This window comes from Hemicordylus capensis, chromosome 2 (genome assembly GCF_027244095.1).
Source record: "Hemicordylus capensis ecotype Gifberg chromosome 2, rHemCap1.1.pri, whole genome shotgun sequence".
NCBI classification, from domain to species: Eukaryota; Metazoa; Chordata; class Lepidosauria; order Squamata; family Cordylidae; genus Hemicordylus; species Hemicordylus capensis.
The window spans coordinates 388,069,866-388,095,096 of record NC_069658.1 but is presented as its reverse complement, the minus strand read 5'-3'; the positions used below and the strand labels follow the sequence as shown (position 1 = coordinate 388,095,096).

The 25,231-nt window shown below is 41.2% G+C and overlaps 1 protein-coding gene across 1 annotated transcript in view; it reads right to left on the bottom strand.

Annotated features, from left to right (window-relative positions):
• Positions 1 to 25,231, bottom strand: part of OGFOD3 (2-oxoglutarate and iron dependent oxygenase domain containing 3) — a 101,832-nt gene that overhangs the window by 59,577 nt on the left and 17,024 nt on the right. The window contains exons 3-6 of the mRNA XM_053287789.1: positions 22,959 to 23,034; positions 19,961 to 20,003; positions 8,007 to 8,071; positions 7,394 to 7,450 (exon numbers count right to left, since the gene is read on the bottom strand). Of these exons, the coding sequence (XP_053143764.1) occupies positions 7,394 to 7,450; positions 8,007 to 8,071; positions 19,961 to 20,003; positions 22,959 to 23,034 (241 nt within the window). The remainder of the gene's footprint in view (positions 1 to 7,393; positions 7,451 to 8,006; positions 8,072 to 19,960; positions 20,004 to 22,958; positions 23,035 to 25,231) is intronic.

The following is a 25,231-nucleotide window of genomic DNA, read 5'->3' as shown; positions in this document are numbered from 1 at the left end:
CAGTTTTGAATGTATTGGAGTATTACGAAAAACACAATGATAAACAGATAGCTATGATCTTTCTGGATGCAGAGAAAGCATTTGATAATGTCTCCTGGCAGTTTATGTGGAGGCTACTGGATGTAATGGGAGTTGGTAATAATTTTATTAGGGCTATTAAGACAATATATTCGGAGTAATACGCTAAAATTATTATAAATGGGGAACTATCAGATAATTGTAAAATACAAAAAGGAACTAGACAAGGCTGTCCACTTGCCCCATTACTTTTTATATTAGTACTGGAAGTGCTTTGTAGAAATATTAGAGAAGATTATCAAATACAAGGCCCGAAAGTTGGGAAACAGGAGCATAAACTTAGAGCCTTTGCAGATGATGTAGTGTTTTTTCTAGAAAATCCATTAGAGAAGATCGGAAGACTTTTGGAAAAAATACAACAATTTGGCCAACTGGCCGGGTTTTATATAAATAAGACTAAAACGAAGGTGTTGACAAAAAATATGGACCAGAAATCTAATGATAGATTTTTTGAGATAAATGAACTGAAAGTGGAGAAGAAAATTAAATACTTGGGCGTCTGGTTGACAAACAAAAACTCTTTGTTGTTTTTAAATAATTATATCAAAATATGGAATACAGTAAAAACTGACTTGCAAAGATGGACTAGAATGAACTTATCTTTAATGGGAAGAATTTCAGTTGTGAAGATGAATGTTTTACTTAAAATGCTGTTTCTTTTTCAGACTATTCCTATAATTAACACCTTAACTTGCTTTGAGCAATGGCAAAAGGACATAACCAAATTTGTCTGGCAAGGGAAAAGACCAAGAATTAAATTTAAAAATTTAACAGATGCTAAAGAAAGAGGTGGTCTTACCCTGCCAGATTTAAGGTTGTATTTTGATGCTGTTTGTTTGACGTGGTTAAAAGAATCGATAACATTAAGAAATCCCAGAATACTTGATCTGGAAGGATTCGATAGAAGGTTTGGATGGCATTCATATCTGTGGTATGATAAAAGTAAAGTGCATAAAGATTTCTTAATCATTATTAAGAAATAATATTCTGAGTACCCAGAATGTTGGGGGCAATATGCTAAATCATTGTAAACCGCTTAGAGAGCTCCAGCTATAGAGCGGTATATAAATGTAAGTGCTATTGCTATTATGTAAGAAGAAGCCTAATAAGAGTGTGGGTAAAATATAAAAAATGGTTGGAATCTAAAATTCCATTATGGCTATCCCCGATTGAAGCTTTAGCACGTAAAGAGATAAATATGCAACCTGAATGGGGTACCTATAGGGATTTGTTATGTTTCCAAGAAAAGGGCTGTAAATTAAAAAACCTAATCGAAGTACAAAATTTGGTTAGTAACTGGTTTCAGTACCATCAGTTAAATGAAATCTATAAGAAGGATCTTAAAGTTAGATTTGAGGATCAAATGTCGAGATTTGAGAAGGAGCTGTGTGAAAATGACGAAAAATTAGTTTCTAAGATGTATACGCTGTTGCTTTTGGAGGAGACAAGAGATGAAGTGGTTAAAACAACTATGATAAAATGGGCTCAAGATGTGGGTCATAATATAGATATGGCAGCTTGGGGGAAATTATGGGAAATGTATTTAAAGTTCACTGCATGTTATACTTTAAAAGAAAATTATTATAAGATGATGTACAGTTGGTATTTGACACCCAAAAAATTAGCATTAATGTATAAAAATGTTCCAAACAAATGTTGGAAATGTAGACATTGTGAAGGAACTTTTTTTCATATGTGGTGGTCTTGCAGGAAGGCAAAGGCCTTTTGGGATATGATATATAATGAGTTGAAGAAAAATTTTAAAATGACATTTCCTAAGAGGCCAGAATCCTTCCTGCTGGGAATAACGCAAGGAGAGTTTTCCAGAAGAAACTTAACATTTTTTATGTATGCAACCATGGCAGCCAGAACAGTATATGCGCAGAAATGGAAGGACAAGGAAATGCCCTCAAAAGAAGATTGGTTGATAAAAATTTTGGAATATGCTGAGATGGCAAAACTTATAGTACTGATAAGGGATGAAAACTTGGAATGTTTTAAAGAAGATTGGAAACCATTCTTACTATACTTAAAGAATTATTTTTCTAATATCGATTTTTCAGCAGGGTTTGAAATTTAGTAGTAGCAGGTTGGGTAGAGTAAAATCGAGTTTGCAATGTGTAGGATATATGTTTTGAATTACTATAGCAATGGTTGACTTGTATAGTTAATGAATCGTGCAGATTGGTGAGCGGGAAGTCAATATTTACTTAACTAGATGTAACGGGATTGTTAAGATATTGTAAAAACCAATAAAATATTAAAAAGCGAAAGCCTCTTTGAACTGGTTTTATGGTCTGGTTCAACTCCCCAAGTAGCCTAGCAGGCGTCAGATTGCACAAAGAGCTAATAGGATCCATCTGATGATATAAAAATGCCAATTCTGACCTCGTTCCTCAGAAGCAGATGACACTGCTTTTCCATTTGCTTAGCTACCAGCTTCCGCAACCATGTTACTAGCTCTGATGCTCATCCTTATCACTACATTTATTGACTCTGCACTGCCCAAGCACAGGAATTTCAATCAATGGGGGTAGGGGGAAGAAGCCCAAGATGCAAAGAAAGGATGCTCCCTCCCAATGCTAGTTACGGGAACAGCATTAGCAGATCAAAGGAGAGGAAAACAGTATCATATAGAGTTCCATTATACAAAGCCCAGCAAGGCTCTCTACCTGGTTATCTTGGAAATTGCCTCTCCTTCTTCACAGAAGCATATAAGCAAAAAATGCTGTTGCTGACACTCTTAAACGCTCATCTATGAGGAGTTAAGAGGGAAGGTTGTCATGCAAACCTCTTTCTACATCTTTGCCATTAGGTCTACATCTTTACCTTCACAGAATCACAGGCTCTATGAAGGTCATTTGGTGACTTTCAGAAGAGATGCAAGGCTCATCGTTTCAGGCTGGCTTGTGCTTGGTTTAATTCCCGAACTCCCGGAGCTAGGTAAACAACGTTTCTTCCAGAAGAGATCTTGGACCAGCCTATCTGATGGGGTCAGTAGACTGGCAGCCAGAACAAGGAATAGGGTGTAGTGCAAAATACAGAAAAGGGAGAAAAGTGCAGACCTTCCTACCTTAGCAACTTCAGACTTTAAAAAGCAATGCTTCTAGACTAACAAAAGCCAGCATGTGACAAAGTGTAATTTTACCCTTCATTTTGAGAAAAAATCAATTTATTTGATTTCGTTATGCTCAGAAGCATCTGAACATCAGGCTCCTTTTTTAAAGTGCATAAAACCCAGATGAAGTGAGGTTCTGGTCACATCAGGAGCTCTGCCCACTGCAACCCCTGCAGTTGGTCTCCTACATTACATTACTGGTTGGTCAGGTGCTAAGAGCAAGGGAACCAACTGTAATTATTAAAGGGGAAACAGCTGGGGCTCCTTCAGTATATTAAATCCTGTACCACCACCTAAACTGCCTCCTTTCAGATTTCAAAGGACACGGGCAGAGCTTCACAGTGTGCATTTTTTCCTTTTTCCATTCAGCTTTAATGCATCCATAACACATTTTGTCCTTTACACTTGGCAGGCTGCCAAGCACGCACCAATGACACATCCAACATTTCCTTCCATGCCCATATAAGAGAAAAGGCCATGAACCCCTATCCTCCTCCTCGGTATTCACTGCCTCAAAATACCAAACCAGAAGATAAAATATATTACCTTTGATGGGCCTAGTTTTCAACTTATGCAAGAGTTGTTACAGTAAGATGGCTCTCCATGGTGCCCCAAATACTATTTTCCTGTATCTCCGTAAAATACTAGCGAGAAAATTGAAGTTCATTCAGAAGGAAAATTATTTTACCCATGCAAACCAGCTGAAGAAACTCTCACCTGTTTTATTTCAATAAGTTTAGCCATCATTTTGAAATCTTGCAGAATGACAATGAGTTCTATTTCACACTAGTGAATCCAACCATTCAGACAGACAATATGGTTATTTCTGCTGTTCCCTTGATAATGAGGCCTATTGACACACTGTGTTACTGCAAAATCTTTTAAAGAGCTCATATACTGGGGACAGTGTTCCTTCTAACAGGGATTCCCAGATGCTGACTACAACTCCCATAATCCCCACCCAAAGGCTGTTGCAGCTGGGGATGGTGGGAGTTGTAGTGAACAACATCTGGAAATCCCTGTTAGTGGGAACACTGACTGGGGTCTATGCAAGAATACTCTGATTGCATTTATAATGAGGCAGACACTCCTTCATTCAAAACCAATGCTCTGAGAGGATACTCCAAGGTCAATGGTATTTAACAGCAGCCACCACAATTCCAATTTAAACTCTCTCCAGGCTATTCAAAATAAATCTTCTACCTGAACAGTTATATTAGTTCTGGTAAAAGAGGGCAGTTAACAAAGTAATTTAGCTGCTAGTGCTTGCAGCCCAAATTCCTATCATGGACTCATGAATCAGATTTAAATTGTTGGTTATAACCTTCACCAGATGTCATGAAAATGCAAACATTGTTATGGGGCAACTCTGTATCCCACATTGGCCAGACTTGGCAACCATGACAGAGAGGTACACAGAAGTATTTACTGTTGTTAACAGCAACATAAATAATGTAAAGCCACAAGTCTAGTTAAAAAGCTTGGGTGAATAAATATATATTTTAGAGGTGTGAGAATCGAAACCAGTCCGATTCAGGCAGTTCAAGTTCAAACCGGCCCAGCCCCTGGTTCAAAGAACCATGGACTGGTTTGGGTATACTTATAAAGGGGAATTCTTGAGAATTCCCCTTTATAAGTAAAGGGGGCATTCCTAATCCCTATACTAAAGGTGCGGGGGCGGAGAGAGAAAAGCACCCTCCGTACCTTTAGAGGGGGCCGTGGCGTTGGTGGCAGAATAATATCAGAGGCAACAGGTGGTGGGGGCTCCTCTAAGCGCCCCCCCAGCCTCCCAAATGACCACTTTGGGCCTCGGTGCGTGATTCCCCTTTATAAGTATTATTATTTCTATTTATTTATTTATTTTATTTATGAACCGCCTGACTCCAGAGGCTCTAGGCAATTCACAAAAATAAACACAACAAAAACAAAACAATTTAAAACATTCAAAGATTACTAAAAGCCTAGCTTAAAAAAAAAATTGTCTTAAGGGATCTTTAAAGGCTGGTAAAGATGTGGTGCAGCAGGGAAACGGCTTGATTACCAAGCCAGAGGTTGCTCCTTCGAATCCCCGCTGGTATGTTGGTATGAGAAACACCTATATTGGGCAGCAGCGATATAGGAAGATGCTGAAAGGCATCCTCTCATACTGTGCGGGAGGAGGCAATGGTAAACCCCTCCTGTATTCTATCAAAGACAACCAGAGGGCTCTGTGGTCGCCACAAGTCGACACAGACTCAACGGCACACTTTACCTTTAAAGACGTTAAACCACGAATATCTATAGGTAACGCATTCCACAGCCCAGGAGTGACTACAGAAAAGGCCTGTTCCTGAGTCACTGCCAGACAATCTGGTGGCATCCGGAGATGTGCGGTGGGGATTATGCAGAAGAAGGCACTCTCCCAGGTAACCTGATCCTAAGCCATTTAGTGCTTTGAAGGTAATTACCAGCACTTTTTGTTTTGCCTAGAACCCTATTGGCAGCTAATGCAATTGTTTTAAGACAGGTATAATATGGTCTCTCTCTGGCACTAACCAAGGGGTATTCTTTGTCTGCAGTTCAATGGAACTAAGTGATACCAATAAGACAAAAGATACAAGATAATGGAAGCACAGTGCTGCCATTATGAAAATAAATTTAGCAGAGAAAGTTTGTAAGTAGGGTATTCTCTTCTTTGATTCAGAAGGAATACTCAGCTGTCAATATGTACAAAAATGGAGCATAAACAGTGAACTGCATTGACAGGTATCATTTCCTTGCACTCTTTCCTTCCTGTACACAGTAACCACATAAGGATGGCTCCATGCTAATGTTTGGGTAAATTAAAACATTGCTGGTAAAAACTCAAGCCAAGGCTTCCAAATGGCACCTTATTGGTGCAGATCAGTTGAGCAGTCTTGGAAGATGTTTTTGGTTTGTTACCAATGGACAACACACTCCTTGCTCTGTTATAAGTCAAATTGTTCATACCTTTTATCAACCTAGTTATTCTTTCCACCTTTGTCATTTTGAATTCATGCTCCTCGAACATGTGTCATCAAAAACTGGACACAGATGGCCTCACCAGTACATTGTTAAAAGGTATCAAACAATGTACTGATAAGGCCACATTCAGAATACTATGGCCAGTCCTGATCACACCGTTCACACATGTTCAAGAAGGTGGAAAGAAGGTTGATGAAAGGAGTGAACAATATGATTTCTAAGGAGAGATTAACTAAGCTTGGCCTTTTTAATTGAGAGGAGACAGATTACGGTTTCACAAATTTAGAAGTGGTAATATTAATTTCAGGGAGACAAGTTAAAGGTAGATGCCGTGTGGGTGGAAAAAAAATCAGTGGCTATGAACTGGATAACATGAACATCTTTAACTTCAACTGCGCATTGAAGAAATCTTAAAAGGATTTATCAATACACAGAACAGAACAGTAGCAGAGATAAGGAACTGTACTACATTCAAGACATGGCTGAAGTAGTGCAGGGGGGTTGTTGAGCGATTCCTTTTCTAACATATATGGCTAAGAACAGCTTTTCTCCTCTGAATAAAACTTTGGGTTTCTATTCCCCAGTCCTTTGGGGTATCAGGAACTTCTACAATCAGGGATGAGAGACTGGGAAACATGGATACACATCCTTGGGATAAACATAATTAATGGGTTTTTCCTCACACAAATTCTGAGTGACTGCTATTAGAGATGGGGTGAGAAGTTAGGAAAAGGATTTTTCTCCACGGTTGGACAGGCAACAACTTTGGTGGTATTCTGCCTTCCCCATAGGTTGCTTTTGGTTCATTTGTATATGCCATCTTTGGAGATTTACCCTGTAAACACTTTTCTGCATGGTGCCTACTCTCTGCTTGTGGCACACTTTGAACTGCATAAGTTAATTGCAGCCTGACCTTTAATTAAGGTGAGCTGCCAAGTTCCAATAGCTATATGCAAATACCACAAAATATCTCCCTAAACTATTAGTTTTGAGGACTGTTAAGTATTTTCAGTGATGCAAAGTGAAAAGCTCTTCTTTGTCGTATAATATGCAATACATTTTGTCAGCAACTCACACACCACAAGGCATTTGGACATGCCTTGCCAAAGATACAGTTATAAATTGCCTGCAGGCACTTCATAAACATGACTAAAGCCATACTAGAGGACTAATGGTCAGAAAAAGTTAACTTCACATTACAATTTATCTTACCGATATAACTGAAAATCCTCTTCTGTAAAAATATCATGGATTTTATCACCGAAGTATCTGAAAGACAAGTCAAAGACTAAGCCAAATCATACACAACGCAAGTCAGATCTCTGCACCAACTAGTGCTTAATTTTCTTTGCAAATAAAATAAACTTACTGAAATTGCACCTGTTAATAGGCAATTATTTCGAACACTGTGATAACCCAGAGGGGCAATTATGAAGATCAGTAAAGCTCTAATCAATTAAGAATGCCATGGTACTGGTATTTATTAATTCCACAGAAAAAACAGATCACCACTCCACAGAAAAAAGTTCCTTTGCTGCCTCTATTACAGACAATGCTATGGGTCGAAAATGTGCTAGGACCAGCTCTCACATCCAAGATCTATAAAGATATCTACCCATCTCCCATGGACCCAGCTTAACAACACTGATGTTTGATAAGTATCACAAACCCTTCTGCAAAAACAGGGAAGTTGCTGAAGAATCCATCAATTTCCTGCAGAGTGACTCATTTTTTCCACGAATCCTTAACACATGTTGAGAAGCTAAGAGCATTAAGATCAAAAGCACCCAAGTGACACAAATGTCAAGAGGCAACACTACATTACCTGTACATGTTTACAAAATGCTTTCCCAAAGAAAGAGCTCCAGAGTGCAAATCCAGAATTGAAGCCTGAGTGGGGGGAAATCAAACAAAAAGAAACAAATCAAATACCCCAGACTAGTTGCTTTCTTTAAAGAAATATCTTGCTATAATTACACAAGCCGCTCTCATTGGAGGCTGGATCCCTGTTCTGTGCAGTCTCAACACTTGAAATAAAGCTGTATTAGTTCTAAATATCCCCATGCAAATCAGGAATCGAGGCAAGAACAACTTACCCCTAGAATTATTTCCCCTAGAATTCTGTATGAACATGTTTCAACTGTATGGATCAGTGTTCTCTCTAACTTTTTTCATCTGTGTGTGCAATGAGTATTGTTCTGGGCAGAAGTATCAAGGCAGTGTGTGCGCACATGCATTCAGAATGGTGCCTTCCTGATTAAACCTGAGTGGGATCTTAAATGAACAGAGTGGACATCAAAAACCGTGTGATCGTGCGCACACATGCACGCCTTAGAGGGAACACTAGTATGGATGCAAATGATATCATAAGAACATAAGAACAGCCCTGCTGGATCAGGTCCAAGGCCCATCTACTCCAGCATCCTGTTTCACACAGTGGCCCACCAGATGCCGCTGGAAGCCTCCAGTAGGGGTGTGCACGGAACCACCAACTGCGGTCCAGCACTGGGGTGGGGGGGTACCTTTAAGAGCGGCGGGAGGGTTTACGTACCCCTCCGCCGCTTTCCCGCTTGGCGCCCGTAATCCTCTGTGTAATTGGGGCGGCAGGATTACGGGCGCCAAGCAAGAAAGCGGCGGGAGGGGTAAGTAAACCCTCCCGCTGCTCTTAAAGGTACCCCCCACCCCCGGACCAAACCACCCAGTTCCGGACCGGTCCGGACCGGTCAGGAGGCTTTTTTAATGGCCTCCGGGCCCATCCCTAGCCTCCAGGCAGGAATTGAGGGCATGCCTTGCCCTCCCTCCTTCTGTTACTCCCCTGCAACTGGTACTCAGAGGCATCCTGCCTTTGAGGCTGGAGGTGGCCTATAGCCCTCTGACTAGTAGTATCCATATCACACTTTGCATATGTTAACTCTTGTATAGTTTTAAAGCAGTCTACCTCCTACCTGGGAGGGGTGGGGGGCTAAACATTAAAGCTCCTTTTCAATGCTCTTAAATTGACCTCCAGTAAAAAAAGCATTTTTATTTCAGTCATTACAGAAGAATATACAGTTCATAATGGTCTGTGACATAAGAAACAAATGCTGTAGCAGTTCAATTTTTCTAATTGTACTTTCTGCTTCCTGAAGCAGCACAAATTTGGAGTACTGCAGGGGAAAGAAAATGATTAAGCCATTTTCTAAAACGGCAGTTAATGGTACTTTCAGGGAAACAAACACAAACCACAGATGTGGGGGGGATGTCTGCAATTATGTAGCCCAGATAAAAATGGACTTTCAAGGAAAGAAACAATTGTTTGCACAGGATAAATACTGAATGTCTGGTGCTGTGTGGATCACAATACATCTGACAAATGACTTTACTGAAAAAACTAAAGCAGCAGTTTCTTTTACAAAAAGTCATCTCACAGCTTATGGTTTTCAAGATCCACTCCTTCGAAACTTGGGTCAAAGGATAAAGAAGCACCTGTACACTTGGTGTACAACTTGGTGAACCTCATGATACGTGAGCCCTTGCTCCTGCTTAGAGCTCAAGTAAAGTTCTATAAACAAGTGGCCAATGATTTCCAAAAGAGGATCCAGGGGGGATCCAAGAAATTAAAGGCCAGTTAGCTTAATGTCTGTTGCAGGCAAATTGAGGGAAAGATGGAAAGCATTCTTACGGATAAAATTGTTAAGCATATAGAAAAACAGGCCCTGCTGAGGGAGAACCAGCATGGCTTCTGCAAAGGCAAATCTTGCCTCACTAACCTTTTATAGAGTTCTTTGAGAATGTCAACAGGTGTATGGATAAAGGTGATCCAGTTAATATAGCATACCTAGACTTCCAAAAGTTTTCAACAAAGTTCTTCATCAAAGGTTCTTGAGAACACTTAGCAGTCATGGGGTAAGAAAACAGGTTCATGTTTAGATCAGTAACTGGTTAAAGCACAAGAAACGGGGTAGGAATAAATGGACCATTTTCTACATGGAGGGCAGTAAGAAGTGGGGGCCCCCAGGGATCTGTACTGGGACGAGTGGTTTTTAATTTATTCATAAATGATATAGAAGTTGGGGTAAGCAGCGAGGTGGCCAAATTTGCAGATGATGACAAACTATTTAGGGTAGTAAAATCCACAACAGATTGTGAGGAGCTCCAAAAGGATCTCTCCAAAATGGGTGAGTGGGTAACAAAACGGCAGACATCATTCAATGCAAGTGCAAACTGATGCATATTAGGGCAAAAAACCTCAACTTCAAGTATACGCTGATGGGATTTGAGCTGTTGGTGACTGACCAGAAGAGGGATCGTGGGGTCATAGTGGACAGATCGCTCAAAGTGTCATCTCAATGTGTGGCAGCTGTCAAAAAGGCCAATTCCATGCTAGGGATTGGTATTTAGAGGCATCTTGCCTCTGAGACTGCCAGTGACCTATAGCCCTCAAACTAGTAGCTACTGATAGACCTGTCCTCCATGAATTTATCCAACCCCCACTTAAAGCCATGCAGGCTGGTGGCTGTCACCAAATCTCGTGGCAGAGAATTCTATAGGTTGGTTATGCATTGTATGAAAAAGTACTTCCTACCACCCATGCCACAGCTTTCTTCCTTTGCACCTTTGACCAACTGCACGAGATTCACTTTTTCTATTTCTCTCTTTGCAAAGGGATGGATATTGGTACTAGCAACTCCAGGGTTTAAACTGGGTGTTTCATGGCTGGCCTAATCTAGTGATCTATGCTGAAGTATATGTTTCCAGGCCTCAGGGTCACTTCTGGAACAAATGGGGAAAGAAGTGGAAACAGCCCTTGGAGCTCCAGTGTCCAGAGCTGGTGACTCTGTTGAGGTACTGGAGAATCTCTGGAATGAGGAGACATCCCAGGTTGTTAACACGGTTGCTCCTAAAAACGCCCTCTCACATCACACACATCTTGAAAGAGCTGCACTGACTGCCAATTTATTTCTGGGTCCAATTCAATGTGCTGGGTTGACCTTTAAAGTTCTTAACAGTTTAGGCCCTGGATACCTAAGGAACCACCTGTTCCCAAAGGTTGCTGCTCACTTGATGAGCTCATCTGGCCAGGGTGGGGAGGGGGGGAGGGCAGGCTCTGTTCCAGGTGCTGACAATGAGGGAGGCTTGGCTTTCATGCATGTGGGACAGGGACTTCTCAGTCGTTGCCCCCAGACTCTGGAATGCTTTCCCAGGGGCCATCTGCTTTTTAGAAAGTGTGTGAAATCTTGGCTTTTTACCCAGGCTTTTGTATTATTGTTCCTATTGCTGCTGCTTTGTATCTTGTATGGTTATATTGTGCTCATTTTCAATCTTTTAATCAGATCTGTATTTTTATATTCTAGCTGATATTTTAATTGTATAATTTTTGTAGTTTTGTTTTTAACTTTTGCGAGAACCGCCATGAAATTGTTTTAATGAAAAGCAGTAAACAAATTTAACAATAAATAAAAAAAAATTTTAAAGTAACGTTGGTCCTTTTGACTGGTAAAAAATATGAAGCTTCTGAATTAACCAATGGAACACTAGGAGACATGTCTTTTGCCTGGTCAGCACAGCAATTCTTCCTGCTGGATGTAGTTCAGGTTTCAAATAACCTCAAGATCTTTCCAGATGCAGAGCTGGATATGGCTCTCCATAGTCCCAACCTGACCATGGAAGATAACCTAGTGCAGGGCTGTTGAAATTCAGCCCTTCTGCAGATGTTGGCCTACAATCCCCATAATCCCTGGCTATTGGCCACTGTGCCTGGGGGATTATGGAAGTTGTAGTTCAAATACAGCTGGGGGGCCTAAGTTGAACAGGCCTGATCTAGGGGATCCAGAAATACTCAGCACTTGGGAGCAAGTCCATGTAGAAAAGAACATCGTCTGTCTCTTAAGTTTGACCACAGAATCTTTTGAACCCAAAAAAGTAAATATACATTCTAGCATATCAATTGTCTTCATTACATGTGGCAAATGTTTTTTTAAAACAAATTGTTGTTGTTGTTTAAAGCAATAATCTGCAGGAAGCAGGCTGTACAAGAGCACTTTCAGGATGTCTCCAAATTGGTTCTAAATTATCCAAAGGTTGGCTGCCTTGGGATCAGTTTCATGATGAAGTTAGGCATGATTTTAAATGGGCTCACGTGACATACAACATTTCCCATCCAGTTTCCAAGCTTGTTGGCTACAAATTATTATAAAGTTTTCCTCTGAAATCCAAAGCTTTCAGTCAATCTTTTTTTTTCTTTACTCATCGAAACTGCCATAGTTCTTCCCTTAGCCCTATACATTGTTACATTAAGCTACAAATTACACAGCGGTGTTCTATAGTACCTTGGTTAACATACAGAATTGTCACAGTGATCTCATCTAGGAAGTATATTTTGAAATTACTCCAACACATAAACTGAACTGATTCTGGGAGATGGGAAATCAACCGATTCATAGTCAAGTTGACTAACCTAGTATGGAATGAACTCTTGTCCCCGACCCAACTCCTATCCGATTATTATTTTCCAAATTCAACCCTATGGGAGTGGTGGTAGTGATACTACCAGAAATAATACAGTCATGTCTAACATAGCAGATCTAGTGATCTAGTAACAATCATATAAGAAAGCACAGCCTAGAAAAACGGCATGTGTTCAAGGGCTATTTGCATCTGAATTAAATAAGATAGAGAGAATTAAAGGAAAATAATCTTGTTCAGGAATTTATAAAGCACTCTTCACCACAAGGCTTCCAAGGCACTATAAAACTGACACAATGAAATTCAATAAAAATAGCAGAGAGCAGTTAGTAAAATCAAATAGAACAATAAAAGAACAGTTAATATCAGCTACATGGTGTGCTGGAATATGTAAGTGAAGTATTGCCTAAGCCAAACAGTTACCAGCACCAGGTGAGCTTCTTTGGAGAGGGCATCCCAAGCATGCAATGCCACAACTGGAAAGGCCCTCTCACGGTTCACCACCCACACTAACTGCACACGGCAGCAATGGGACATGGAGAAAAACCTTCAGTGATTAACGCAAGGTCCTACCTTTTGTTCGCTGCAATTAGGAACATAGGAACATAGGAAACTGCCATATACTGAGTCAGACCATTGGTCTATCTAGCTCAGTATTGTCTTCACAGACTGGCAGCGGCTTCTCCAAGGTTGCAGGCAGGAATCTCTCTCAGCCCTATCTTGGAGAAGCCAGGGAAGGAACTTGGAGCCTTCTGCTCTTCCCAGAGCAGCTCCATCCCCTGAGGGGAATATCTTGCAGTGCTCACACATCAAGTCTCCCATTCAGATGCAACCAGGGCAGACCCTGCATAGCTATGGGGACAAGTCATGCTTGCTACCACAAGACCAGCTTTCCTCTCCAAGAAAATTTGTCTGCTGTTTTCCCTGCTAGCTTTCTGACTTGTGCACCCAGTAGACTAAGGAAGGAAGAGGCAATGAAGCTATTCACACAACCAGGAGAAATCAGAAATCTCTTACAGTGCTCACACTTCTAGTCTCCCTTTCATATGCAACCAGGGAGGACCCTGCTTAGCTAAGGTGACAAGTCATGCTTGCTACCACAAGACCAGAAAGTATTTACAAAATAAAGCACTAGGTTAGCAATTTGAAACCCTAGATATTAAGAAAAAAGGGCCGTAGTCCCTTATACAAAAGACCTTTTAAAGCCAAAACTGTTATATAAAGATGATTATGGAAGAGTATTGGCGGTAGAAATAAAGGTTGGAGATCCAAAGTACATAGTACTGGGCATATATGCCCCCAATGAGGCAAAAGCAGAATTCTATAGAAAATTGGAAAAGCAACTAACAGAGATAGATAGGCAACAAATTATACTAATGGGAGACTTTAATGGAATTGTCTCAACGTAGGCTGACAGAGATACAACAGATTTGAGGAAAAATGATGGGAAATTACCAAGAGTTTTCTTTCAATATGGCTGAGCACTTTGGTTTACATGGCATATGGAGAATCAAAACTTCGATGCGAGGGAGTATACTTTCTTTTTAGATAGATATAAAACGCATATGAGAATAGATGTTTTGGGCCAATGCAGATGTGTTGATAACAATTAACAGATATTGTTATATGAACTACTGGGGAGAGAATGTTTAACCTATAGGCAAGATCCTGGTTATTGTTAACAACACTTGTTCCAAGGATGAGATGGAAGTCCTTATTGTGTGTGTTTGTGAGTGTTTGTACTATTTGTGTTTGTCTTTTGATGTTGTGAAAATTGAATAAAAAGTATATGCAAAAAAAAAAGAGACCAGCTCTCCTCTCCATATTCTCAAGTTGCTACTAGATTGTTCACACACTTAAGCCCTGTTCAGATGTTATGAAAACTATGGACTCTATCATATGAGAGTGCAAATACCACGGTGACACACTCCTTAACAATGCCTTCCACTCTCTACAGATACAGGCCAACATCTAGTTCAACCAAGTGTGTGACTGCTAGAGGGAAGGGGCAGTTTTCATCAATCACCCCTTCCCTCTGCAACCGTTACACACACACCCCAATACATCCCCTGATGGCTGTATGACCCTACGGAAATAGGGGGCTTTGCTTCCCATAAAGAAGTCATCTCATAAAGAAGTGTGTAGTACTGTGTAGAAAAAGCACACTGGGTGTAGTCACTTCCACACAGTTCCTATGCGGTGGTAAGCATTATTCAGCTTTAAATATTTTTAAACACAGCCCTACCGAGCAGGGCTTTTGTCAATAGTATTTCATATTCTCAATTTTTTAAAAAAAACAAAACCCTCATTCATTTGATTCTTTAAAGTAACCATAGGATTTTCACACACTCAACCTTTATCAAAACATACAAGGTCCTTGTTTAGATAATTGTCAGTATTAGCTGTTGAAATGCACAGGCAAGCAGAAGTGAGGCAGCCAGATCTGAAGAACTAACTCAATTGAAAAGAGGGTTTTTTTTTACTTTGGCAGAAACAAAGTGATTCATAGTAGAGGGTGTGCTAGCACCAAGAAACACCATGAATAATACATTCATTCAGTCCCTTCCATTCCCAGAGACCGCAACATGCTAGATAACATTGATGTACAACAGCTGAGAGAACATACAGCCAGCCATGTGGAAGGTAGACTGTGCCTTGTGAGCTACACCACAAGCTCAGTGCTTAACATACAATAAAGGAAACGCACATTCTCAGATGCCAAACATAAGCCCATGCTATCTATTCCTTGGCCACATAGAGAACTGTTCTGAGCCAATTTAGTATCGCCCACAAACAAGTGCTCTTCAAAAAAGTAGAGCTGCAGCTTGATTTGGCAAACTAGGCATGCAAAGTTCATCAAGGAGCAAATGTTTCCTGGCAGGATGAGATCAGTCCAGAACAGTTCCATGTTTAGCTTTGTGTATAAATTTGTTAATGCAAAAGCTGAAAAGTATTCTCACACCAAGATCGTGACAGGGCAAGCCCTAGGTTCTGTACTCAATTGCTTAAAAAAAAAAATTAACAGAAGCATTTATTACAGGAAAAGAAATGCACCAGATGGGTACTTCTACTCCAGTGCCAAGAACTGTGGTTATAAATCCAGATTAAATGTATTAGAATGGAATGAAATTGGCAGAACCTCAGGGGTGGGGGGATGGAAAAGCAAAGCCTCCACATGATCACCTTTGAGGACAGCAGGATATAAACTAGAGTTTCCTGCATCCCACACCTCAGCCTTGTTTACAGAGGGTCTTTGGAGAACATCATACAGACTACAGCCTAATTCAGATGTAAAACCATGGTTTAAATTATACGTGAATGTGCTCAAGAGAGTCTCAGGCTTGTGTGCTTCTTGTCACACAAGAGAAAAGTTACGGCTTTTGCTTTAACATAAGCCACAGTTCCACATCACGCACAAACTCAAGGAATTGGTTGTTGTTTTTTAAACTAACTAGGGTGATAACAAGCAAGAGTATCAAACCAAGATCAAACCATGGTTTGATATCCTGGCTAGTTCTCACTGTAGTCAGTTAAACCACAGTTCAGAGTTTGTCAACAACAGGTAATTGTAGATTGTTTTAAGGGGAAGAGAAAGCTCGTTCCTTTGTGCATGAGAGGAGAAGGGAGGGAGAGTTTGCATGCCCTCAGGTCCATTAGAAGGATTCACACAGTGCTAAAACATGGTTTAGCATTACATCTGAATTCGGCCTTTAGATAAGTATTAAGGGCAGATTCTCAAAGAATCCCCTGTTGAACAAAATAATCAGCATTGTAGCTTTTCATTTTCAGTGCATATTGCATATGGATAACAGAATGACAGAGTGTTCTGTGCCTTCAGCCCTCTTCAAAGCCCCTCAGCAATAACATTCTCATACTTTCTGGCGATTGATTCCCATTTAGCATGGTTTATGATCTATTTGCTATGTTTAGGTTTGAACTGTTGGAGCTAGGACCCTGGCAGCATCAGCTCTCAGCTGTAATGTCTCATATTGACCACCGGGGGTGGGGTGTTAGGGTCATGGATAAGAGTGCTGGACTCCTCCCCTCTTTGTTCTTCCAGTGTTAGTCTCCTTTCTGTCTCACCAGAGATGGCTGTTTGTTTAGTCTCTCTCCCTTTTCAGCCTTAAGCTCAGCTTTCCTATCCTTTTGTAACTTCTAAATAAATCCTTGTTGTTCTTCAATCTTAAAGAACTGTCTCCAGACCTTTCGCTTGGCTAAATTCTCCCCAAACTGGATTTGCTCTGCTAATGGGAGTTGAACTGCCATTCTTCTCCTACATGAACTTCTTCATGCATTTGGATTCCTATAACTACTCCCATGATTTCTTATCTTACACATAACACACACACACACGGGCACACATACCCTTCCATTTCTCTGAAATACACATAAGGCATCAGACGTCTAGGTATTATGAATTCTTCCTCAGTTGAAATACTAACACTGGACCTCAGCTACCTTGTCAGGTAGCACTGACCTGACAAGTGAATGGATTGGATATTCCACAATAAGGGGCAACAATTCATCTTTGTAGTGGCGGGGGGGGCAACATATCTGATGCAATCCAAAACATGTATGGAAATATGAAAATGAATCCATGTTTAGTCCAGAAAGTTATTTTGTGATTTGGATTATGTAAAATGCCTTGGAATATTTTTATGAAAGATAGGGCAGAAATTTTAAATAAATAAATAAAATCCTACGCAGCACTGAAATTTCAAATAAATACTGAGGTGATGCACAGACTTGTCCATTACACATCCTGTTTGTGAACTCAGGAGTCCAAGACCAGCTCAGTCATGAAACCACAGAGTGGTCCTGGGCTAGAGCAACCTCCCTCAAAATGCCCATAGGAAAAAGTTGCTTCCCCCTCTCACAAGAACATCCACAAGAACCAACTGATTTGAATCAAGCCCCTCACTCCACCCCCAGACACTGCCCATATCCTCACAGCTTATCTCCCATCCTCCTGAGAAATGGGGACTTTTAAGAAGCAAATGGAGATTATCTGGATCCTTTGCAGATCATTATTATGCTGGCTGCAGTTATCCAGAAGTCTCAGGAAGAGGTCATACTGGCTACTTACAATATGAAAAGTGAAGCAAGCCAAAAGCACAGAAATAAGAGGAAAATCTTTTAAACTTGCACTCAGAGACTAATTACACTGGAGAGAAGCTTTGTGCTCTCAAGAAAAGCCAGTACCTAGAAATATAACTTTCTGTGATTCTGTCAGTTTGTGGTGTTGGAGGAGCCTAATTCTGTTACTTGTTACAGTTTCATTTGTGTTAGTTTCCCTTCCTATTCCCTCCTCCAACAGTCTTTGCAAGCAATGAATCAATACTTCACCTCTTCAAGAGACTAGAATTTTCAATCTATTTTTGCCTTCCTTCAGACCATCTGGCAAACTGCGCCATTCAAAATAATTTGTTAAAAGTAGCCCATAGCCAATTGCAGAGACAGCTGTCAATCAAAATGAACAACTGTCTGTGCTCTCAGTAATTTACAGAATACAATGAAATACAGAACAAGTAACAGGAATATTGTTTTATTGAACTGTTTGTTGGTGAAAGATTGCAACTTTTCTTGTTGACAGAATGGAAACGTAGCTCAGTTTCTCTTGGCAAGGAACATTATGCATTAAAATGTTTTGTTAGGTGGTGGATTGGAATACCTATGTTAAAATGCTGGCCACAAAAGGTCACTCCATAGCCCTGAGCTGAGAGCAGGGACTGAAACCTTAGATGGACTTCTCAGTTCAAGTCTAAGATTCTATTATGTCACACAGAACCAGCTAGGCTTTGTAAACTTAGAATGGTAGGGGAAGGGAAGAAAACAAAGCATATGGACAAGGGTGGCCCTTCATAGGAACATAGGCAGCTGCCATATACTGAGTCAGACCCTTGGTCCATCTAGCTCAGTATTGTCTTCACAGTCTGGCAGCAGCTTCTCCAAGGTTGCAGGCAGGAATCACTCTCAGCCCTATCTTGGAGAAGCCAGGGAGGGAACTTAAAACCTAGATGCTCTTCCCAGAGCAGCCCCATCCTCTAAAGGGAAGATCTTACAGTGCTCACACATCAAGTCTCCCATTCATATGCAACCAGGGCTGACCCTGCGTAGCTAAGGGGACAAGTCACTGGCTGCACTAGCTACCAGTTTGTTTCTGGGTCCAATTCAAGGTGCTTGTTTTGATCTTTAAAGCCCTTAATGGTTTGGGCCTGGGAGACCTGAGGGACCGCCTGTTCCCAAGGGTTGCTGCCCGCTTCACAAGGTCATCTGAGGGAGCTCTGCTCCAGGGGCCGACAATGAGGGAGGCTCGGTTGTCATGCACGCAGGACAGGGCCTTCTCTGTTGCTGCCCCCAGACTCTGGAATACTCTCCCAGTAGATATTCGCTCCTCAGTCTCCATCACAGCTTTCAGAAAGCATGTTAAATCGTGGCTTTTTACCCAGGCTTTTATATGATTGTCTCTGCTGCTGCTCTTTGTACTCTGTATTGCTTTTATGCTTGTGTTTTAAATTTTTAATCAGATTTGTTTTATATTTTTAGCTTAATATTTTAATTGTGTCTTTTTTACAATCTTGTTTTTAAATTTTGCTGTAAACCGCCTTGGGATTGTTTTAATGAAAGGCGGTATATAAATTTAACAATCAATCAATAAGTCATGCTTGCTACCACAAGACTAGCTCTCCTCTTACCTCTTCCATGAGGTAAGGCAAGGCAGTCACCTCAGGCAGCAGATTATTGTGACACCAGTGAAGCAGCAAGATGTCCTCTTGCCCCCTGCTTTAAAGAAAGAGAGGGGGTGGGGAGGTTGTGTGCAACGGGGGTGACATTTGGTATGCTGCTTCAGACACACGGAGGTCTTGAACTGCCACTGCATTTGGAGACTGAAGATTGTCCGCCACTGGCCAGCTAAAAGGATCTCTCTCTCCTGCACACCTCGCTTTCCCTCCCCATGACCACTGCACCTCACTCTCAATATCTCATGCATTCTTCCCTCCCCTCAGCTCAGTCCAGGCCAACCCATGCCACAGATAGTTCCTAATTTGCAGTTAAGAAGAACGGAACTTACATTAATGCTGTTTGAAGTATTATTGCAGACCATAAGAGGCAGAATTGGGGTGGGAGGGAGGTGGGTTTCTTTAATAATGAACAGGAAGTAAGGCTGCCAATCAGGAACTCAATGGAATGTATTTTGCCAAACAAGGATGAGAGTGGAGTCCTACATCTCTTTCCCACCCTGAATCTCCTCCCCAATATATGTTGTAAGAACAAAATCTGAAGAATCTTGCCTGGACACCAGAAGAATGTAAAAGGTAACAGGACACTGCTCACCCCTCCGTCCGATCCTCCCAAGGACAGTCCTTTCTCTGCTATTCTGCAGATGAAACAACAGTCTCAAATCAGAAGTCAAGCATTTTAACAGTCATTTCCCGTTCAGTGCTTCTTGTCAGATAAGAACTGCTGCCCCTGGTGGCGCAGTGGTAAAACTGCCGCCCTGTAACCAGAAGGTTACAAGTTCGATCCTGACCAGGGGCTCAAGGTTGACTCAGCCTTCCATCCTTCCGAGGTCGGTAAAATGAGTACCCAGAATGTTGGGGGCAATATGCTAAATCATTGTAAACCGCTTAGAGAGCTCCGGCTATAGAGCGGTATATAAATGTAAGTGCTATTGCTATTGCTATTGATTTGAAGAGAAAGGAAAGGTCAACTTTGCCTGGCAGCAGAATGCACAATTATTTATTTAAAATATTTCTATCCCGCTCCTCTAGCACATGTTGATTGGGGTGGTACACAGGAGTAGTAAATCTAAAGGGAAGAGGCTTCAATTCATTTTTTAAAATCCTAAGAGAAGTAGCAAATCTCCTCTACTCCCTACCAAACGAATCTCAGTCAGTGGCAGGTCTGCAAGTAGGCACATAATAGTACTGCAACACAGAGTCCAGTATTAAAAGGGCCAAAGTTATTTGCTAGCAGAAACTAGCTGCCACATAAGGCAAGATGTATTGATAAGGACTTGGGCAACACAAAGTCTGACTTTAACCCAATTATACCCAGACAGGATTGCCAAGAAAAAAACAGAGCAACTATAACTTTTTCTTAGTCCAAAAGTCCAACACTGGCTGCAAAGGTGGCTGCTTCCGGTGATCAAAACATAGGACCCAAACATTTACTCCAGGAGCATCGATATACTGCTCGGTTGGAATGCAGGAGCGTAGGTACAGAATGGAGAAAGTTAATGATTCCATAAGGGTAGCTGTTGTGATGAAAATAGCTGTTCCACTTTCCTGCAAAAAGTAATGCAGACTGGGAAAATACTTAATTCCTGCTAATTGGGCTAAGAGGCACCTTTTTAACATGGTAATTCTCTTATATTTAGCCGGGGGAGAGTAACTGGCCCTATCCACCCCCAGCACAGTACTTCCAGTGACTGTTGCTGGTGTGTGTCCTATGTTTCTTTTTAGAATGTGAGCCCTTTGGGGACAGGGATCCATCTTATTTATTTATTATTTCTCTGTGTAAACCACTTTGGAAACTTTTATTGAAAAGCGGTATATAAATATTAGTTGTTTAATTACTTTCACTTCTTCCTACTGCTTACTGAAGAACATTCACATAATATGCATATCATGGGAAATGTCGCTTTTTAAAGTGGCAGCACATAATGCAAGGTAACACTAAGCTGTGGCAAAATAGTGCAACAAGATAAACTAAATCACAGTGCTTGGTGCTGATAAATTAAATACCTGGCCTGGGATAAAGCAAGTGCAACATCACACAGCAGCTTTCCAGCTGGTGTATTTTAGGAATGTGCATGAGCCGTTCGTGGAGGTGCAGCTGGGGCGGGAAGCAGTTCCCTTAAGGAACAGGTAAGCAGGTCTTTACCTGCTCTGCAGCCACCCCACTGCTTCTCCTGGCGCAGCGCTCGCTCGAGCAAAGGCCATGCACAGCTACGACGCTGTTCCCTGCAGCCGGCATGTGGCATGACACACGTGGCTAGTGCACATGCTCCCTACCCTGCTGAACTGGTTCGGCAGCAGGCGCCCAAGCTGGTTCAACACTTTCCAAAGGAGGTACCGAACTGGCTCGTGCATATCCCTAGTGTATTTGCAGCAAAGCAACCTTGTGCTACACTTTACAGTAGACTGTACACATATTTTTCCTGAATTGAGACTATTCCTCAGTAGAAAATAAGCTCAGTGTGACCTGGGGTTAGGGCTAGGCAATACTCTCAATTGCTTAAGCGAGGGGGGGGGGGGCTGCAACATTTGGAGCCCTGGTCAGCCTTATTTGTGGTTAATGTCAATGCCAATATAACAACAGAGAGAAGAATGTGGTCCATTGCCCCTTCCCAACTGCTTAACCATGATTAAGCAGCTAGGCGCATCACATTTGCATGGACTCACTGGTCCACAACATACATCCTTAGTTTTTCATCTGTAAAATGGCAATATATTTAACGTGCATTGTAAATACATGTTGCACATCTAAGGTGGGTGTAACGCTCCAACTGGCAGCAGTGCGGCATTGTGGTTGTGGACTCTGCTGAACTGGTTGCTATTTCTGGTTATTATTTTTTAAATTTTGTTATTGAGTTGACAGAGGGCTGCGTGCTTCTATTCACTGGAGAAAAATGTGGAGGCTGACATTTTGTTTGAGACCACAGGATCAGTTAGATCAGTCTTTCCAGCTCCCCAAAGGATTTCGAATAGGTCTAGAGTTGTCAAGTGAGCAGTGGAGGAGCAAAAGGGTAAAAATAGGCAATACATTTGCCTTTTACCCCTTAGGGGCTGCCAGGTCTCTCAGCTCTCCTGTTTCTGTTGTCTTTTTAATAGGGTTGTGGTTTGGTGGGTTGTTGTTGTGTTTTTGGTGGGTTTTTTGGTGTGTTTTATGGTTTTTATTGTTTACTTAATTTTAGGGTTTTATATGTGATTTTTATAGAATTTTATTGTATTTTAACTTTTGTAAACTTTTGATTCTTTATGAAAGGTGGTATAGAAACTGAATAATAAAATAGTGATAATAATGGTGACATTCTCTACAAGGGTGTTGAAAGTAAGCACTATAAAGAACATAACACACCTTGCATACCAATAATTCTATTTAAATCATTATTAATAATACTCCATTATAAGAATTGTGCTCACACTGCCTGTTCATGCCCTAAAACATAAGACGGGAAAGGAAAGAGTTCATGCCTCCCCTCACACCTTACCTATGTGGGAAAGCACATCAATAGCAACAGGTACATCAGTTACAAAAAGGCATCAAAAAAAACCCATGCCAAAACTGTCAAGGAAGCATTTTAAATTCTGAAAAAAAGAAAAATTACCTACGGATTCTCTCAGCTTCCTCCCTGTTGATTATGGCATCTGTTATTCCTCTTCCACACTTCCGAGGAGTGCAACCTGAGATGCACAAAGAAGAAAGTTTAAACAACCTTTACCTACTCCATCTGCCTTTAGATATGCCATAATCAAACTTTTGCTAATCTAGAAGTCTGCCTCGCTAGGACTGCACTGCAAAACATGGAATCTGCTGGGTTTTATAGAACACAAGGATTTCAGCTTGTTTCTAACTCCAACAGTTGTAGAGAAAACCCTTAAAGAAGCCATAGGAACACATATTTTAAAGCCATGAAAGCCAGAAGCAACATCAATGGGGTTTTGCACTCCACATCACCCTACACCTCTCCCCATGATTCCCAATGCATATATTTCTAGCCCCAGGAGCTATGTATTGCTTTGATGTGTCTCATACTTCTCTTCCTTTCTTTCACCACTAACTTAATGGTGGGAGTGGGGGAGTCAAGTTCTGCCAAAGGATAGAACTGCTTGTTTACAAATGCTGAATTGGAGTTTTTTGGATAAGCAAACACGAAGCCCTCTGACAGCCACCCATGCCTACTACAATCATTGTTAATACCCTCATTTAATTTTCACAATGGTTCTTACATATCATAAAAAATGATACCCATTTCCCCCATTTCTGTTTGCTTTGTTGTCTTCTGCTTCTCATGCATGAGCAAGAAAGTGGCCAGCGTGGTTAGAGTGCTGGACTAGGACCGGGGACAGCTGAGTTCAAATCCCGTCAGCCATGATGCTTGCTGGGTGACTCTGGGTCAGTCACTTCTCTCTCGGCCTAACCTACTTTACAGGTTGTTGTGAGGAGGAACCTAAGTATGTAGTACACTGCTCTGGGTTCCTTGGAGGAAGAGCAGGGTATAAAATGTAAAATAAAATTTAATTTTTTTTTGATAGACATACTAAAGAAACTGACAGTGCTGGTGCATGACATTTTACTGCCTGAAGCAGAGAACTAAATGGTGACACCTCCTCTCTTTTTTCTATTAAACTCACACCTCCAGTTCTCCCCTTCTTTCAAGACTGTTCCCACTTCCTTTTCTGTTAGGAAAAGAAGAGGAGAAAACAGCATGCTACGATTTCACCTTCCTTCCTCTGCAGACCACCCTTGCTGGGTAAATGCTGGGTAAGCTGCTGAGCTGCTCTACTGTCCTTGAGAAGTAGCCCATCAACACCTACTTCCACTTAAAGTGGCCTACTTCACCCTCATTTATGAAAGAGCAGGCCCTGAACACTGTGCTCTTTGTAAAGATTGACTTCCAAAAGCATACAAACAAATAATTCTTAGAAGCTATTTCAATTCCTTATTTTTCCAGGAACAAACCTGCTACAAAAATAAAAACCGAAGGCTAATCTTGGCAAATCTATCAAAACAAGGAAATGTGGTACACTTTGGGGTGGAATCCACCAGGTACCACATGGTCTCACTCTCTCTGCAGCTTATGTCAGGTTCTGATAGCATACTGAATTTCGGAGGAGGACTGGTCAAGGATAAAAGAGTTTCAAATTAACTTTATCCTCTCCAAAGCCACAATCTGAAACTGATTTACATATCTTTAGTTAAAATAAAAACAACAATTATTTATATACCGCTTTTCAACAAAAGTTTCCAAAGCGGTGAACATAGATAAATAATAAATAAAATAAAACCAATTAAAATACTTAAAAACAATTTAATAACCTTGGAAGGCCAGGCCAAACAAGCATGTTTTTAGGGCTCTCTTAAAGGCCAATAATGGGCCTAAATTATGGATATCTCCCGGGAGTGTATTCCATAGGCCAGGAGCAGCGACAGAGAAGGCCTAGCTCCGAGTCACCACCAGACGTACCAGTGGTAACTGGAGACAGACCTCTCCAAATGACCTCAACATGTGATGGGGATCATGTAGAAGAAAGTGCTCTCTAAGATAGCCCAGACCCAAGATGTTCAGGGCTTTAAAAGGTAATAACCAGCACTTTGTTGCCTGGAAACATACTGGCAGCCAGTGCAACTATTTTAAAACAGGCACCATATGGTCTCTCCAAGTTACCCCAGAGACCAGTCTGGCTGCTGCATTTTGAACTGGTTTCCAAACTACATACAAAGGCAGCCCCACATAGATCACATTGCAATAGTCAAGCCTGGAAGTAACCAGCTGATGAAACACTATTTTGAGGATGCTCTCTTCAAGGAATTGTCGCAGCTGTTGAATCAGCTAAAGTTGATGGAAAGCGCTCCTGGCCACAGCCTCTACCTGAGATA